The 17,689-nt window shown below is 42.9% G+C and overlaps 1 protein-coding gene across 1 annotated transcript; it reads left to right on the forward strand.

Moving 5' to 3' along the window:
• The first annotated feature begins 4,465 nt into the window (after nucleotides 1–4,465).
• Nucleotides 4,466–11,992, forward strand: LOC120096936 (disks large homolog 5-like). The gene is made up of 5 exons (XM_087587184.1): nucleotides 4,466–4,701; nucleotides 5,439–5,601; nucleotides 6,760–6,891; nucleotides 7,545–7,721; nucleotides 11,393–11,992. Exons 1-5 carry the CDS (start codon nucleotides 4,551–4,553, stop codon nucleotides 11,475–11,477), a joined length of 708 nt encoding a protein of 235 aa, XP_087443310.1. The 5' UTR covers nucleotides 4,466–4,550; the 3' UTR covers nucleotides 11,478–11,992.
• Nucleotides 11,993–17,689: the final 5,697 nt, after the last annotated feature.

Consider the following 17,689-nt stretch of genomic DNA (forward strand, 5'->3'; position numbering starts at 1 on the left):
GCCGTCCAATGAGAGGAGGTGATTGGTTTCATCCAGAGAATAGGTTGAGTAGAGTTAAAATTTGCATTTCTGAGAATTCCCAGGTAATGAAGCTACAGGTGCTTGTCCAGGTCACAGTTTCAGAAGTGTTGGTCTAGCATGCCTGACTGGTAAGTTAGGAGGTTGTTCAGGTTTTGATATTTATGGAATTTCTACTTTCCTGAACTTCTAGGAATGCATGGCAAGAAGGCTTGAGTCTAAATGAAGAACTCGTCTTCATAGTTTGCATGGTGGTTAGTGTTTGTTGATCGTCAACTTGACAGCACCTGGAATCTCCCTGGAGACACAGCTCTAGGCACCCAAGTGGAAGATCATTTGATTATTAGCTCTATTATATAAGGCATTACTAGAAGTAGGTTAGCCTCGGGACATGCTGTGCAGAACTCTTCTGATTAGACTGATTGAAGTGGGAAGACCCACCCTCTGTGGTTGACTGGGACAGTGGACTGGATAAGAGGGATGAAGTGATCTGAAGACCAGCATCTTCCTCTGCTCTCTGCCTGCAGTCAGTACAACAGCTCTCAGGCTCCTGCTGTCTTGACTTTCCACTGTGGTGCATCTTGCAACTATAAAACAAAGTAAACTTCTCTCCCTTAACTGTTGCTTTTGTACACATATTTAATCACAGCAACAGAGAAGTGACAAAGCCAATCAACTGTCACTTAAGCTCCTGAACATCCACAGGAATCTCAGCCAGGAGTCATAAGCTATTGTCCAGGAAAACTGGAAATTTAGGGGAAGAGACACTCTTTCACCATGCTTCTCCATTCATAAGCATTTTATGGGAACACAGACACTCAGAGACAAAAAGTGGTCAAATGCAATGGAACTTAAAGTACACAGACCCCAATGACATGGTGGATCCCATGAGTCACGTGGTAGATGCCATGAGTCACATGGTGGTTCCCATGAGTCACATGGTGGTTCCCATAAGTCAGATGGTAGATCCCATTAGCTCTGCTTCCTAAGCCACTGTGTACTTATCTCCTTTTCCCCTGCTACCTGAATCCAGCTCTATCTTGCCTGAATCTTTCTGCCATGTGTCATGGTATTACCACTTTGATTTCCCATGATTCTGTGCTCTTCCCTTTGTATTCTGATGGCCATGGTGCTTGTTCAAAAACCACCAGCTGTGATGGATTTACTCCTGGTACTATCCTATAGCCACATAGTTGAATTCAATCATTACCCTTAGTGGTTTGAATTCTGCTGTGCCTAACACTAGTTTTTGTTCACATTTAGAGGACAGAGCCTTTGACTCCTTTTTATCTTTGAGGGGAGTCTTTCAACTAAGCTTCTCTGCCCCTGCACATAGAGTCTCTATGTCCCCTTGCAAGTACATAAATCATAAAATAACCCTCCCTCCGATTCGGTTGGTTTCAAGGCATGAAAAACCAGGGCCAGGCTGTTTACAGATTCATTACTTCCTGACCTTGTCCAGTACAAAGACTGCAGCACTGTATCAGGTGTAACACATGCTCTCATGCACCCTGTTGCCCCTGCCCTCCCTGGTCAGAGTCCACATCCCAGTGTGAGCCCCCAACTCCATCTATCAAACCGCCCTCATTTAAAAGCCCCCAGTTATAAAAAGGCAGGGCCTGCCAGTACTCTAGCTCCTATTGCTGACCCACCCATTACTCCCCAGTGTGAAAACTGCCACTCTTGCAGCACCTTCTCTGTGAGGTTTGGGTCATGAATCCACACTTGGGACAAGATGAAGCTCCTAAGCCTGCTGTCCTCATTCATGTCTGCCTGCCTCTGCACATTCTGATGCCTCAGACCCAAAGCTCACCCTGGTTGCCTTTTCTTCCTATTTTCTCAGTTTACTTCTAGACACTTTTTCAAATGAACTTTCTTGTAAAAGGAATACTTATTCTCTCAAATCTTGGAAAACATAAAGAATTATGGACAAGAGCAACTGTGATTCATGCTTTTGATTTATTTTTGCAAGACATTATCTTTGTAGACATATTTATTATTCCCATCTGTAAGTAGTTTGTATATAAATGTGTGTTTGAATTTGTTTGTTTAGTCCTTATCCTGGTAGTATCTTTCATTTCTTTCTTTTCTTCTACTTAATGTAAGGCTATCATTATTTAAAATGTAATTTTGACAACATCGCTAGTTCTTCTTTTGGGATGGAATTTCAGGTTGGAAATGCTGGCACCCTAGGACTTTTTAGGCTCTTAGTGTATCTGTAGCAAGGCTGTTATCCAGGATGGATGTAGAAATTGACAAACTTCCGAGAGGATCGTGAATATTTACATCTCAATAACCTCCCTGTAAGTCACAGAGTTTTGCTTGGCCGTCCATCATTTAATTCAGCGTCTGTATGTCTGTGATTAGGCTGCATGGTTTTCTACATTTCTCAAGGATATGTGTTCCTTCTTCTGTGCACTGTCTTTGAACGTGCTGTCAGTTTTCAGGTGTCCTGTGCACCCCCTTTCAGTGCTTTAAGGAAACACCTGCTCCCTGAGAAGTTCTTCAGACAGGTTTGCTCTGCTGGGGACATCTTAGCACTGCAGGAGCCCATTGCTACTGAGAATCTCCATTTACATTAAACCATTCAGGCTTGTCTCCCTCTAGTGGACAAGGAGCAAAGTGCACCCAGCCAACTGCTGTGCATGAGGTCTGTGACAGGGATTTAATACTTTACTGATCAACCAGTGAGGATCCCTGCCCAGTGGACTGTAACTGGACATGGCTATCGTCAGAGCAGTTTATCAGCATTTCATGTAAAACAAACAGGAACTCTAAGCTCTTGGATAAGCCTAGGAAATTTTGTTTAGGTAATATTAAGACCTACTTTGGAAAATCTACACTTGCATAGCTAGAGATTGAAATATTGATGCCAATTCTTTGCTCATAGAAACAATATCAGATGCTTTTCTTTTACATAAAAAACATCATTCTTTGAAAACCTTATAAAATTACATTTATGGATTCATCTGGCGCTTTATTAAATTCTCTAGCAAATACCATAGCACACCTTCTGACAGTAGGACACAAAAGGTACACCTACTCAGACAAGAAGAAAGATTCTTCTTTACATTAAACATAGAAACACAAGTTAAACCAAAACCAAGAACTTTTTTCAACTGTGTCATACTCTCAATTTATTTTTCCTTCATTCCTAGTTTGGCTTTTTGAGTTTTGCCATATTTACGTACATACATACATACATACATACATACATACATACATACATACACACATACATGAATACATACACACACCCACATACATACATACATACATACATACATACATACATACATACATACATACATTAAGTTAATACTATCTCTGAGGCTTCAGGCAAACCAGAGTCAGTGTCATCCAGGGAGGGCTTGTAGCCACAAGGGACCACTACTGACCATTACCTCATCCCAAATGAGGTTGGTCCTCTTTTTGGGATGGATGCCCTTAAAGCTCTGCTCACTACTGCTACCAGCAAGGGAGAGCTCTTGGCCAGGCAGTGGCTTCCTGCGGGGAAGGCCTGTGACAGGCTCCTGCAAGCACACTACCACCGCCTCCTCCATGCCTTGGTCAGCAGCTTCCACAGCTGGTTGATGAGATGTTCTGGGTTTTCCCACTCCAGGGCACACAGCTCGGCCTCCAGCAAGGCCCTGGTCTGGCACAGCACCATCGAGGGGTTGCTGTCAGAAGCCAGCAGGTTGCCCAGGTAGAACTCCAGTTCTAGCTCCCTGTACACCATGATGTGCTACAGCTTCTCTGCTTCTTCCTGCTCATTCTTGGCCAGCAGCACCTCTGCATTCTGCCCCTCCATGGCTCTCGCTTGCGTTTCAGTTCCCTCATTTTTGGCGATTTTAACTTTTAAGAATGGACAGAAAGTTTACAGTTTGATGTTTGCCCTATACCTGAGCACCTATGTTTTCAGGAAACAGGAGTTTTCATTGCACAAAATGGGATTGTAAGACAGGGATTTCAGGAAAAAACATGGGTGAATACATTGAAACCATGCCCCCTCCCAAGGCACAGTCCATGAAACAATGTACTCCAACTTGCATACATTAAAGGTGTAGGAACAAATATTGGCCTCCTGGGAACAGTAAAAACTGTGGAAATTGGACTATATGTGACATCCATGGACCCTGGGGTATACATTTCAGGGAGAAGAATCTCCCTCACCCAGGGTCTTTAGATTTTTGGCTGTTAACAAAGATGTTCTATCCAAATCAAGGCTTTAACCAACTCTCCCTGTCCTCAGAACTGAGCTGTAATGAAGCAGTGAGAACTTTGAAGTTGTGGAAGGAGAGTGTGCGAATGGGTGTTCCCTAGCTCAAAAGTGAGTCCTTGGAAAAGCCACTGCAGAACCTGGTCAGTCTGGGTAGAGGTAGTTAGCAAGTAAGCTATGGCATTTCCCAGTGATATCACCGGTGGTGTCTTCCCTCGAAATTCTCTTGTATCCAGGAGACACTAGAATGTTCTGTGATGTCACCAGTGTTGTGGTGACACCAACTGCCTGAGCCATTTCCCTTCATTTCCTAATGGGTTCCCGAGGAGGCATGTTCTCCAGGATCCTCAGTCTCTTTCGGAGGGACAATCATATCTATGCAGAGACAAGACCAAGGCAGAGGGAGGCCAGCCTTCTATCACGTTGGAGAACAAGACGAATGGAAAGGTCCTTGAGGAGGTCAAGTGAGTACTGGGCAGGGCAAGGGGAGCTTCCTGGAGGAGGTTGGCTTGAGCTGGTCCTTCCAGGAGTATGACGTATGATTTAGAGCCTCAGTCTTCCTAAATGGCTGACCCAGACTCAACAATTTCTGATCATTAGTTTGACAGAGAACCAAGACCTGTTATATGTCAAGGGCTTTCCTTGGATCTCTTTAGTGTCATAGGCAGTGTCAAAGAATACCAGGATGAGCCTCTGTAAGAATAACAAAGTGTCTCTCAGGATAGGCTGTGGAAGCACTTCCTCTCAGCAGTGTCCTGTAGATTATGTGGGTCATTGATGCCAAGAGGGATACTCTCCTGGTCATATATCAAGGTCTCAGTTACTTTGTCCTTGAACACACGTGACTAGGGATTCAAGATGTTAAGCAGTTTGGACTCAAGGACTTACCGGCCTCACATCAGACATTAGCTGAGAAGGTCCTCCAATTCTTCTTGTTTAGGCCAGCTTTAGAATTTGAGTGCAGAAGAATGGCTGTAGGAGGTGTGGTCTATATCTATGATGGCATATGTCACCATATGTCTATGATGGTGGGGAACAGGGACTGAGCTGAGTTCAGCTTAAAGATCGCTTTCTTGCTCTGTCAGGGAGTCACTGTATCTGTAGACTGTTCATCCTCAGACTTCTGTTTTAGAGTAAGCATAGTTTTTCTTGACACTGTGTCCACATATATGCCTGTTTACTGGTGTTTATCTACCTACAGAGTCTGATCAGAAAGCATCATCCCAACCCTCCACGACACCTGTTGAGGAGGAGAGAATGAAGCGTTTGGAGAACCTCAAAATTGCTCTCCACAAGGTGCATCAGGAGAGAGATGAACTCAGGAGAATCCTGGCCGATTACCCTGGAAAGAATTTAAATGACAGGTAGTCACAGTGCAAGTTCTGTTAAATCCACATTTCCTCACATCACAGTAGGCTACAACTCCAGGGTGTCCTCATGGTCAAAATCACTTTCCTGATTGCATCAGAATGTGAAGATCAGATGGGAATGAGATGGTGGCACAGGCTATTTTGATTCCTACAAACGTAAATCATAGCCTGTGGCCTGAATTACAGTCTGGGAATGAGGGTAGTAGTGTGTGAGCTCTCATTGTGTGGTTTAAGTAGCCTGGACAGGTGTTGGGTTGTGGGAATTTCTAGGTGCTCTGATTATGAGCAATCATTGTTGCAATTGACGTGGAGGTGCTTTGGGTTCAATAGGTCCTGTGAAGAGCTGGAGGGGCCTAATCCCTCTTGCTGCCTCACAGTGTGTGACTGGACTGTCAACAGGGTATCATTGTTGTTCTCTGATTTTATTCATTGTATTTTGAGATAATGCCACATTCTTGTATTTATTTGGCATTCTAATTGTATGAAAGAGAGAGAGAGAGAGAGAGAGAGAGAGAGAGAGAGAGAGAGAGAGTGTTTTGTGTGAGTTTGTGTGTGTGTATGCATGTGTGAGTGCGTTTGTGTGTATAACTTAAGATCTGGGTATTCTGTGTTCTGATTTGGCCTGAGAATTATCCTGTGTCAATTTCCATGGCATGATAATGATGTGGGTGAGAGCCTCACTTTGAACAGTACAACATTTCACATCTGCTCAGGTGGACACACATGGGAATCTCCTGGTGTGTGCTATAAATTCTTTTCCCTGTAAATACTGTCCATGTTTCTTTGGGTTTTCATGTAGCAATAGATTCTATGATTGAGAATTGTTACCTAAGAACAGGAGAATAGTCTTCATGGGTTTAAGTTGGAGCCTGGATGGTGGCACAGGACGCTCGAAAGTTCTTGGCAAGCTAGTCTATTCCTTCAAACCCTGTCAGGGAGCTCAAGCAAATCAGCTCCCTGCTTTTGTTTCCTGGCACTGCTGTCCCTGTGTTCATAATAATAAACTGAATAAATACCAAATGCACCCAGTACCAAGGAGTAAGGGCGTGGCATGTCCTAGCTGGGGTAGTTCAGGATTCAGTCTGAATTCATGTAATTCTTGAATCCTTCATTCATAATGTTATTTGATCCTTGGACCACGCCCTGTCACAGGAACAAGTTTGAGTCCGAGATGCTCATGATGCAGCACGAGGAAGTGATGACCGACATGAAGAAAATGAGCGAGCAGATCAATACCGCTTTGGTCAAATGTAAAAACCTTACACTGGAAAATGACTGGTACTGGTGAGTAACATACAAGGTTGTGACCCCAGCACTAGGCACAGCATGTGTCAGCCCATTCTTATCTTTGAAGTAAAGTGAGGATCAGGCTTTATAGTGTTTGAAGCAGGCCAGGAAGCCTGTCTCTAAGGAAGGCTCTAGGATTTTTACCGCTTGTAGATAGTTTGAACAAATGGAAAGAGACTGTGAGATTCATCAGTCATTGTCCTTCCCAAATAGGGATCCTGTACATAGAAAATGTGTGCACAATGATGGAGTCATCAATCAATCCTGATGCTCTGGGGCTCTGACAGGACACACACACACACACACACACACACACACACACACACACACACACACAGGACACATAGAAAGATTGGCCTCCAAGGGACATTCTAATAAAATGGACATATAAGCACACATAACGATTAAGTCCACTTCTAGGAAAAACTTGAATCAATGGTGTCAGGTTTTTGAGAAGTGCCCTGAGTCTTCTGGAATGTTGCTCTTTTCTCCATTTGACCTGTCTCTAGGTTATGCTCCATGGCTACTGTGGACGTGGACTATAATCTGGGGCTCTCTTCTGATCAGGACCCTAGAAGGAGGAATGGACTTGGAGAAGTGGAGGAAGTTGGAGCCTGGCTGGGATTCACCATTTTTTCTTTGTGTCTCAGCCGCAGCTTCTGCCCCCTCCTAACTGTGTGTTTTGAGCTGAAGAACAATGCCCAGAGAGCATGGAATGAGTACAAAGGGCTTCTAAGGGATCAGATTGCACTGGAAGAATCCATTAAGGAAACAACAAGGTTCTGGTGGGACACCAGTATGAAAATCCGTGTAACAAGCAGCCTCAGGTAGGATGAATGAAGCATCAAGGGCAGGTTTTCCTGATATCTAAGCAGAAACCAAGTCAAACCAATTTAACCTTCTCCAACTTATCCAGACACTCTCCTAGGTCTCATCCAGTTGTTCATTTCTTTGCCCATTTACAAAACTTTCTGTGATTCTAGCTTCATGCAAGAAACTGGAGGATTGACAACCAAATCCTCCTGCTCAACTAGAAAATGCATTTCCTTAAGTGGGATCTGTTGATCACACATTGCACACTTACATGCTAGAGGGATGCCATGTGGTAGCCGTCTTTGTAGTGCCCAGAACTGATTAGAGTTCAGTTCACTTGCTAAAAGAATGGTTATCATTGTCAATTATGATGGGGCTTGTGGACTTTCTCTCCTTTTCCCTGTACATTGAAAATGGTCCCTTCTGCCTTTCCAAATGGTGGTTCATAGTGACGGAGCTTGAGAAGCGGTTTGTCAGTCCTGTTCTAGTGTTTTAGTGTTCTTTCCTGTGGCTTATGTCCTGGAGCTGACTGGATGAACAGGGATGTAAGAAAGACTTCTCTCAGGGTGAGGGTTTGTGTGAGATATGTGAGGGTTAGAGGGAAATTTTTCTCCAACTCTCTCAACCTCGTGTGCCCAAGAAGTGCATTCCCCACACAGGTTTACTCTATAAGGGATGGAGAGCAGTGTCTACGCTCTCACTGACACATTTCCTTTGCCTAATCTGTATTCAACAACTGTGCTTCCAGAAGGCTGGCCTCCCCATTCTTTTCTGCTTCTCACTTATGATTTCTGTCCTCTCTCTCTCTCTCTCTCTCTCTCTCTCTCTCTCTCTCTCTCTCTCTCTGTCTTTCTCTCTCTCTCCCCTCCCTCCTTCCCTACCTCCCCCTCTCCATTTCTCTCTGACTCTGTGTGTGTGTGTATGTGTGTGTGTGTGTTTGTGTCATTGGGCACAGATGTGTGAACATGGTTATGGCTATGGTACATATGTTACATTGGGAGTTGCTTGTTTTAAGTGTTTGCGCTATGGGTGCTTACATATAGAAGTGTGTGTATATGTGTGTTCGTGCATATGTGTGTGTGTGTGAACTCATCAAGTTTCTGAACACAGACACATATTTATATATGTTGTATTAGTCTATATGTACACATATAGAAGCATGTAAAAGTATATATATATACATATGTATACATATATATATATAAAGAGAGAGAGAAAGAGAGAGAGAGAGAGAGAGAGAGAGAGAGAGAGAGAGAGAGAGAGGAAGAGGAAACACAATTTTTCCAATTAGTTTTTTTAAACTGTTCTTAATGGGGTTTTGATTACTATTGAAATTATTACAGTGGGAAAACTGTTCATCAACATTGACAGTACTTGGAGAAATCTCAGGAATAGGGTACAGGGATTTGAGGAGAGGCTGCTGTGTGAAATCCATGTACCTGAGTGTGGAAAGTGCTGACTCAGGGCTCTTCTGCCTCCTTTGCTCTCGGTGTGCAGTAACACTGGAAGGTCACATGCTTGTTGTGTCTTCTCAACATCCTGGTTATGTTAATCGTTACCTGCCACCACTTTCTTTCTAGATCGGCCTAAACTTGATTGAATATACATTGGCTTTGGAGTTTGCTCTGGAAATTGTTAATTGAAAGATTAATTTGCTTAGAGTTGAATCTGCAGGCAGAAGATGTCCAGGAGTTATGCTGAGGTGGAATCACATCTTTGCCTCAGACAGAAACTTAGGCTCAAAATAGTCCACAGCACTCACCCTGTGTTGGGTCTGTGGCACTCTTAACCATTGTTATTCAAAATCATTTGATCTGAGTGAAAATCATCTGTAAGGAGGGTTTAGAAAGTGATGACCCTCAGACATTGCTGGAGGTGTCAAATGGGTAGCCCTGTGAGAAGCCATGCACAACTCTTGTGAAAGTTCAACCTTTGACACAGCGATTCCAGAACAAGAAGTAGGTGTCAGCAGAGAAACTGTGGCACATTAGTGTGGTAGTGGTTCACCTCAGAGCAGCCATGAAGCAAAATTATCCAGATGTCCACCAGTCAGAAAGTGAAAAGGTACAATGTTGTCCAGCATTTCCATGGACTGTGGCTGAGTTTGATTATACCTGCCAGCATTTGACTTTGAATCAGTCAGCCTTATCTCACTCGAATTATATCTGATAGCATCCCATTACAAGTTTTACCTTGGATTGTGGTTGTGGAGATTTCCTAGCTGTTTGTGCTGGTAGTTTGGCTGCCCTGTCAGGTACTGTATCCTAAAGGGACCTCATATTGAAAAATGCAGCTCACTTTGCATGCACTGGGAAACAGTGAGCAGAGGACAGAAGAGGCTCACCTGCCCCCACCCAGTGCTCTGTTGCCTGAAATCAGCCTCCTGTGCACAGCCTTGTGACCTTGCTAAGCAGGCTTGGCTAACAGGCCTAGATGTCACATTTCTAATTTCTGATTTTCAGGGGAATACACTTTATTGGCTGAGCTGTCTTTAGCCTATGCTCACTGTGTACTTACCCCATTCCAGGTTTTTTTTTTTTTATGCCACAATAGTAGACTGGGTGATCTCTTCTATTACCATTAACTGGGAAACTAAGCACATTCTGCAAAATACTCTGCTTGTATGTGTGAACAAATATATTTGGGTGAGTTCAAAGGTGTGTCTGTCTGTCTGTCTGTCTGTCTGTCTGTCTGTCTGTCTCTGTATACATGCCTGTCTCCATGGACAATATAATCTTCTAATGACCAGGATGAGGAGAGAATGTAGGAAAGTCTGTAGGACGCCCTGAATCAGAACAAACTGTTCACTGAGCAAAAGGCCTTGGCTGGGAAGATGCAGCATCATTTCGGTGTCACTGAGATGATTTGAAAGCACAGGATGAGAGGACCCAAGTAGATTCCCTGTACTTATGAACTGTCTTATTGGGTGTGTGACTTTCATCATAGTTATCAGCATCTGTCAGCTAGGAGCAGCTCAGAATATTATTCCTGTCCATTTTAAAAGAAATTCCATCAATGAAGTGTATGTGATCCATAGAGATTCTGGCTATGGTGTACTGTTCCCTCCAGTCTGAGCTCTCTTGTATTATCTGAGCCCAGTGCCTTTAAGTCTCCCCACAAAGAGTTTTTTGATAACCATAAACAAAGGAGTGGTATAGTTTATTTTCTGCATGAGTATCTCCTTTAGAGTTCAATGCCTACCCTTGGCAAGATTTCCATGCAGCATATTCTTGCCAAATATAATATCACTTCAGTGTGCATGTACTTTTTGAGAATTTGTTTCTCTGGGTCTTTGCAGATATTGAGGTTGTAAGTGGACCCCAGGCATATTCCTGCACTGGAGGAATAATGATAGTCTTCATTTCAGTGATGGACAGGCCTCCAAGGCCTTCCTATTGTTTTCTAGGTTGTTCACATCTCTCCTCAACTGACGTTGAGACATTGCTACATGATTTTAAAATATAATATATATGGACGATTGGAATTATCTGCTGTTCACTGTTCAATTTTTAGCAGTTTTAAAAGCTGGGAAAATATGCAGGCCTGTGGGGTCTCTTACCCTTCTCTCTTGGGCATGAGAAAATGACCTCAGATGAAAGATCATCCTGGATTATCCTGCTGAATTGTGCGCTATGTATGGGAGAAGTGACATGGCAGGTCCTCACCAGGCCTTTTCCACCCCTAGGTCTGAACACTCCAGCAGACGCTTGCCCGTGGCCCAGAGCAGGACTACAGCTCTCAGAGACAGACCTGTCCACCAGGAGCACTGAGGGTGCAAAGATTGATAACACCTCCCGCATCTCAGTCCTTGTAACCATTCCAATCTTGGGCTGAATTTGAAAGACCTTGAGATGTGGCATGGAACACGCCTCACGTTTAACCCTTTGACGACTTGTCCATCAACAACCAACCACCCTGAATGAGGCGTCTACATTCCTCTTGAAGAGATTTTACCATCTTACCTGCCGTTCTGCTGTGTTTGCAAGGCCAGCAACAGGCTGGAGTTATATGTTGAAAAATCAGCAGGAATTGAATGCTGACTAATTTACTTGTTCTATTTGGTTTTTAGTTTGAAGTTTGGTTGTTTTATGCATTTGGTTTTATTTGTTTAAGTTTGAAGTTTTGTTATTCATTTGTTAACTTTAGTGTACTTAATTAATATTAATTAATTAATATTCCTAAGGCTATATACATTGAACTCATTGACTCCCCAATTCAAAATGTTCTTGAATAAATTAATGTTTGTCTATAAATAAAAATATGACCTTTAACCCTTAACTCACAAGACCGTCCTGAGTCGTGTGTGGTTCTTCCTCCTGTAACAGCACAAGTGTAAGGCAACAGTGGTTTTCTGCAAGTCTCATGCAGCGTAGGCTTCATCATCAGTTCACAGCCAGCCAGAGCTGCACAGGAAATTGTGCTCTTGATGTAGACGGTGTGTCATGCTCTGTGGAACCCACCTTCATGATGAAAAATATCCTTGCTTTATCCCTGTGCTCACAAATTTAGCTTCCTTTATAATGACAAACAAAGGAGAAACACAGAAGTATTTCTCTAATACATTAGAGGAAATAAAACAATTCGGTATGGGAATGTAAAATGTTCAGGACACACAGAGTTTGATGCCTGTGGATTTCTTGAAATATAGCATCAACTCTGACTGCACATTTAATGAATTCCACCAATTGTAGAGGAATGAACATTTTTAATATTTTTGTTGTTGGTTTGTTTGTTGTTATTGATAATGATGTTTTGCTGAGTTCATTTTGATATATATCATAGCTTCTTTTGGGTGGAGGTCTTACAGTTTTGAATTATTTCTTTTTTTGCAATTTGTAGTGGATATTTTTATCTATATTTCAAATATTCTGTCCCTTTCCAGTTTCATCCCATAAAATCCCTATTCTCTCCCCAGAATGCCTACCTCTATGTGGGTGCTACCCCACATGCCTGTTGTCTCCCTCCCACCTCCCCATATTCGTTTTCATGCAATTCTGCCAGGGGCCAGCAGAGGGCAGTGGATTTCACTGGGATGTGATATGACAGAGAATTTTTAATTGCCCCTTAGGTCCTCTGGGATTCAAATTCTCAAACAGATGAGCCATGTCTCCAGTCCCTGTCCTAGACTTTTGTAATGAATTCTATTTTTTACAACCTGTCTGCCAATTCTGTGAGTTCATTGAGAGAGCATTTTCTAATTTGTCATTAATGATTTTTTTAAATGGCCATTTACAGAAATTGTTAAACATTATTTCCCTGTGCACATTCACTAATGGGCTTATATTTGAAACAGATTTGAAAAACTAAAACACTATATTTAAAAAAACGTAATTCAAATGGGCTATATACATAAGCATAATACAGTTGAAGAAACTTAAATGACTTAGAAACTCATAATAAATATTTATTATCCTTGGACACTACAGAAATGCCAATCAAAATTATTCTGAGATATTTTTTCATACCTTTCATAACTTAGTTCAGTAACACATAAGAGAATTCACTCCTACTGGGTTATGGAGCAAGGGGAACATTGAGATTCTCCTGGTGGCAATCCAAATTTCTGTAGCAACTTTGGAAACCAGTATGCTGTTTCTTCAGGAAGGTGGTAATGGGTAAACCTCAAGATACAACACCAAGGCATATATCCTAATGTTGACTCATCCTAGTATAGACACCCTTCCTCCACCATGTTCAGCGAAGCTCTCTTATACTATTCAGAATTTGAAAATATTCAAGTGGTCCCTTCTGAGATGAGTGCATAAAGAAAGCATGGTGCATTTCCAGACAGGATTGCTGATCAATAACTCCAAAAGGAAAAAGGAAAGCATGTAATTTTCAGGACAATGAATGGATCTTGTAAAATCATCCTGCATGAGGTGATCCAGATCAATGAGCACAAATGGGATACATATTCACTGTAATCTGAATGTTAATTGTTCGACCTGTGTAACTGTATGATCAGTTTAGTGTAAGGGTCAAGGGACGTGGGCCAGACTGTCCCCATTTTCGGTGTTGTTTGCCTTGATCATACATTTGTATGCCTTTCTGAAAGAGAAATGTATTCATTTTTATTTATATTGGTGAATTGTTCTTTGGCTGACTTTTGTCTGTGGTCCCCCTGCATGCAGTTCTCTCAGTGGCCAGAAGAGGGCAGGAGATGTCCTGTTATAGATGATGGGTAAGAGCCCTATAGGTCCTCTGAGTGAGCAGCAGATTTTGCATTGGATTCTGTTGTTTATGGTCCTGAGTTTGCCTCTCCCCAACTGGTTATCTCTGGTGTTAACTGTCATGAGTGTCTCTGACTGGATCCAGCCTCATTGGAGGAATGTAGAGCTCTATGAGCTGGGCAACAGCTGGTCTCCTGGGAGTCAGGTAGTACTGTCTCTGTTTAGGGTGGGCCTCCTGGGTCTCTGGTTAGAGCAGGCCTCCAGGGTCCCTGCAGTACAAACCCACAGGCCTCATAGAATTTTGAGAGAGTCTGTACTGTTATTTTCTAGCTTCCCTTCCCATTTCCTACATCTTCAATAGAGCACAGAGTTGACAACTATGAATTATATTTCCTAGTTGCCTCTCAAACCAAGAGTTTGCATGTGACTAAGTTTTGTTCAGAAACATATGCACAGAGTCCACAGGCAAAATGTCTGCCATTTTCTTCATGATGTTTACCCTCCGTAGTACTGAGGATCAAATTCCCATATTCTTAAAGATAGTTGATTTATTCAATATCAAGAATGTATGTGTAAAGTATCAATATCCGGTGTTCATAATTGTCTTATTTTGGCTCCCAAAAAGCTGCACTTCCAGACCTGAGGGTCCCTGAGGGCTTCGAGTTGCCATTGCCAATGTTTGGACAGAAAGACAGAAGGACAGGGCAAGGGATTGGGAGGGAGTGGAGGATGAAGGGAACCACCATGATCCAGACTTAGAAGGATCAGAGTTTAGAGCTACAGAAGAGAAAGCAGCCTACAATGTAGGTGGAAGGGAATAGGACCCTATTGGGGGAGTGGGGTGTTTCCCAGAAGGTAACAGGCAGCAAAGATAAAACATAGATTTAAAAGGTGTTAATCCTGGGATGCTGGGTGGAAGGGAGGTGTATGGTAGCTGTCAGGAGGATTAGAAATGTCCAGACATTGATTGTGTGTGTGTGTGTGTGTGTGTGTGTGTTTCATTCTCAAAATCAGAGAACTCTTGGGCAGGTGCCATGACTGCACTAAGGAGCCAAAGCTGTTTAATTAATTCACTGCTACAGTCTGGTACATTGAGGTACCAGGTGAGGGTCATATTAAACTGGACACGGGGTACACAGCCCAGTCAGCCAATGCACTGTTTATTCAGTTTCATTTCTGTTAAAGACAAAGCAGGATAAAAGTTTCCCACTGTTTCTAGCTCTCTCCAGAAGCTGTTTCCCTAGCCATAGCATATCTTGAATCTTAGTGACCCAAACCACCTTGCAGAATGAGAAACATGTCAGCCGGCCAACTCTTAGACGTGTTAGAGGTGCTGCTGTCTAATTAAGCTATAAAGAAAGTTACTTTCTCGTGAGAAAATGATCATGAAGTTCACGTCCTCAGGTTTGCAGCTTCCTTGGCAGGCAGAGCACCAGGATCCTCTGCTTGAGGACGTTTTCCTCCTCTGTATCTCAGTGTGGTGAGAGTGAGCGAACCATCCTAGGGTGCCCTGCCGCTGGAAAGCTAGGAGCAGTTGCCTCACGGCATTTCTCTACAATACAGTAAAATAGTGTCACCCCTAGTCCCTAGAGGATGGCTCAGCAGACAGAGGGACCTGTGGCCCTGAATAGCCAGAGAAACGCTGCCCTCTGTGGATTGGCTGCCTAATTTTGGGCTCTCACAGGCAAGGGAAAAGTCTCAATATTTGCAGCCAATCCAGTCTTTTCCAATAGTTTGGCCCTAATTAACTTAAGAACACTTAACAAGTTTAGTATTAGTAATTTATTCCACATTTCAGGTACATAATTCAGACTGTGCCTAAAAGAGGAAAAGTGAAAGGAAGTAAATTCTTAGTAATCTCAGATGTCAGAGTCAGGGTTAGAGATTTATCCAACCCTTGTTGTGTAACTAAACCTTCAAGAAGTTCCTCTTCAACCTCGAGTGTGACCAAGCAAGACTAAGCCAGAAAGCAACATTCTGGTTCACTTTTATACCAGACTCAAGGACAATCATATACAACACACAGTCAGTCAGACATTTTATGTCCTCTCCTGCTCACATGGGAAGCCATGGGGCCAGAAACTCAGATGATAAACTTCAGTGCAAACAGAAGAAGCCAATTAAAATAACAACCACAATAAAGAACCCTGTTGTGGGGCTCACACCCTTGCTGGGGGGACAGAGACTCCATGTCCTCCCTAGCCAGCCAGCCCAGCTGACCTGTCCTATTCCAAGTCAATGAAAACTCCTGTTTTATAAAAATGGTGGACAGCACCTGAAGAGTAAACCCCAAGGTTGTCCTCTGGCCTGCACATATGCAAGCTCACACATGCAGAGCCACAGGACCACACAAGCCTGAAAAAGGTTTTTCATGAGCCAGGAAGATAGCTCAATGGGGAAAGGTTCTTGTGTGGCCAAGCCTGACGTAATCAGTTCAATACCTGGAACCTACACAGAAACCTGACTCCTATCAGATGGCCCTGACCTCCATCTTTGAGGTTTGGTCTGTTGCTCTGTAATGTAATGCTAACTGCAGGCCTCACGGCCTGATTTTCCCAGAGACAAGAGAGTCCACATGTAGACCCAAGTGATACTATGTAAACTTGTGTCCCCAAATCTTTTCTGGTAGGTGAATAAAGATGCCAACAGTCAACAGCTGGGCACAAGCAGGGTTTAGCATCCCAGGACTTCCCGCTCAGAGAAGAACCACAGTGGTAAAGAAGGTGAAAGGAGGATGAAGCCGCCATGGGTCAGGTGGGTTGCCTATTGGAGTTAAGAGCAGCCCAGAAGAAACACAGCAAATTATATAGTGGAATTATTAGCTGGGAAACAGACATAGCAGCCAGAGGATCCATATCTGCCCAGACCCTTGCTGATTAAGTCTTAATGTAAACATAAAGCTTGTGGGTGTCTTTTACCTGGGAACTAAGTCGTCAGAGGCAGGGGAGAAACCCTAGGTTGGGCTTGCATAATTTCTACAACATCTACACACACAACTACTGCCCATCTACACACAGAAATAATAAATGTAACTTTTAAAAGGGGGATAAGAAACTTGTCATCAACCATGAGGATCCAAGTTCTATCACTAAGACCCATGTAGTAGGAGGAGGACCTCCTCATTCATTGTCCTCTGACCTCCATATATGCGCACTGACACATATAGACATATGCACACAGAATATGATAATGTACTAATTAATGGTTTGATTAATTAATTAATTAAAGGTTTTTCAAATCATCTGTTCTTGACCCCCGCTCATGTCTGTCTTTGGTTTACACAGCTCGCTTCCCCACATCTGCCTCCCCTTCTCGCATGCCTGTCATGCTTGCATGTGTGTTTGTCCTCTCTTAGTGTCCATGTTTAAATCTATGTTCACCTCTTTATAAACTACAGGTCTGGTGACTACACACATGGTGCCCAGGTTAAAGAACTTACTGTGCGATCATAAGGCCTGGAGTCCAAATCCCAGCCTCCTGCAGACATCAGTCACTGCAGCTGCCAGGAATCAGACCACATCCTCTCAGGCAGAAATCATGAAATACTGCCAGGAATTTGGAGGAACACATATTTACAAATACATGGCAAAAATGCAAAATTTGTCCTTTTAAACTGTAGCTCACAAAAGAGTTAGGACCTGGGTCATGAATCAAAGGGAAATAAAAATCCTGGTTCCTTTTATCCCATGTGAGCCAACCTGATCCTTTGTCTGTACGCCAAATTTAAATAGTACTTTGGAATATTAAATGGGAACCACTTAGCAAAGAGTCCTGGAGCATAGTCCATACACAGGAATTTACCAATTATTATT

Source organism: Rattus norvegicus, chromosome 15 (genome assembly GCF_021556685.1).
Source record: "Rattus norvegicus strain SHRSP/BbbUtx chromosome 15, alternate assembly SHRSP_T2T, whole genome shotgun sequence".
NCBI lineage: Eukaryota > Metazoa > Chordata > Mammalia > Rodentia > Muridae > Rattus > Rattus norvegicus.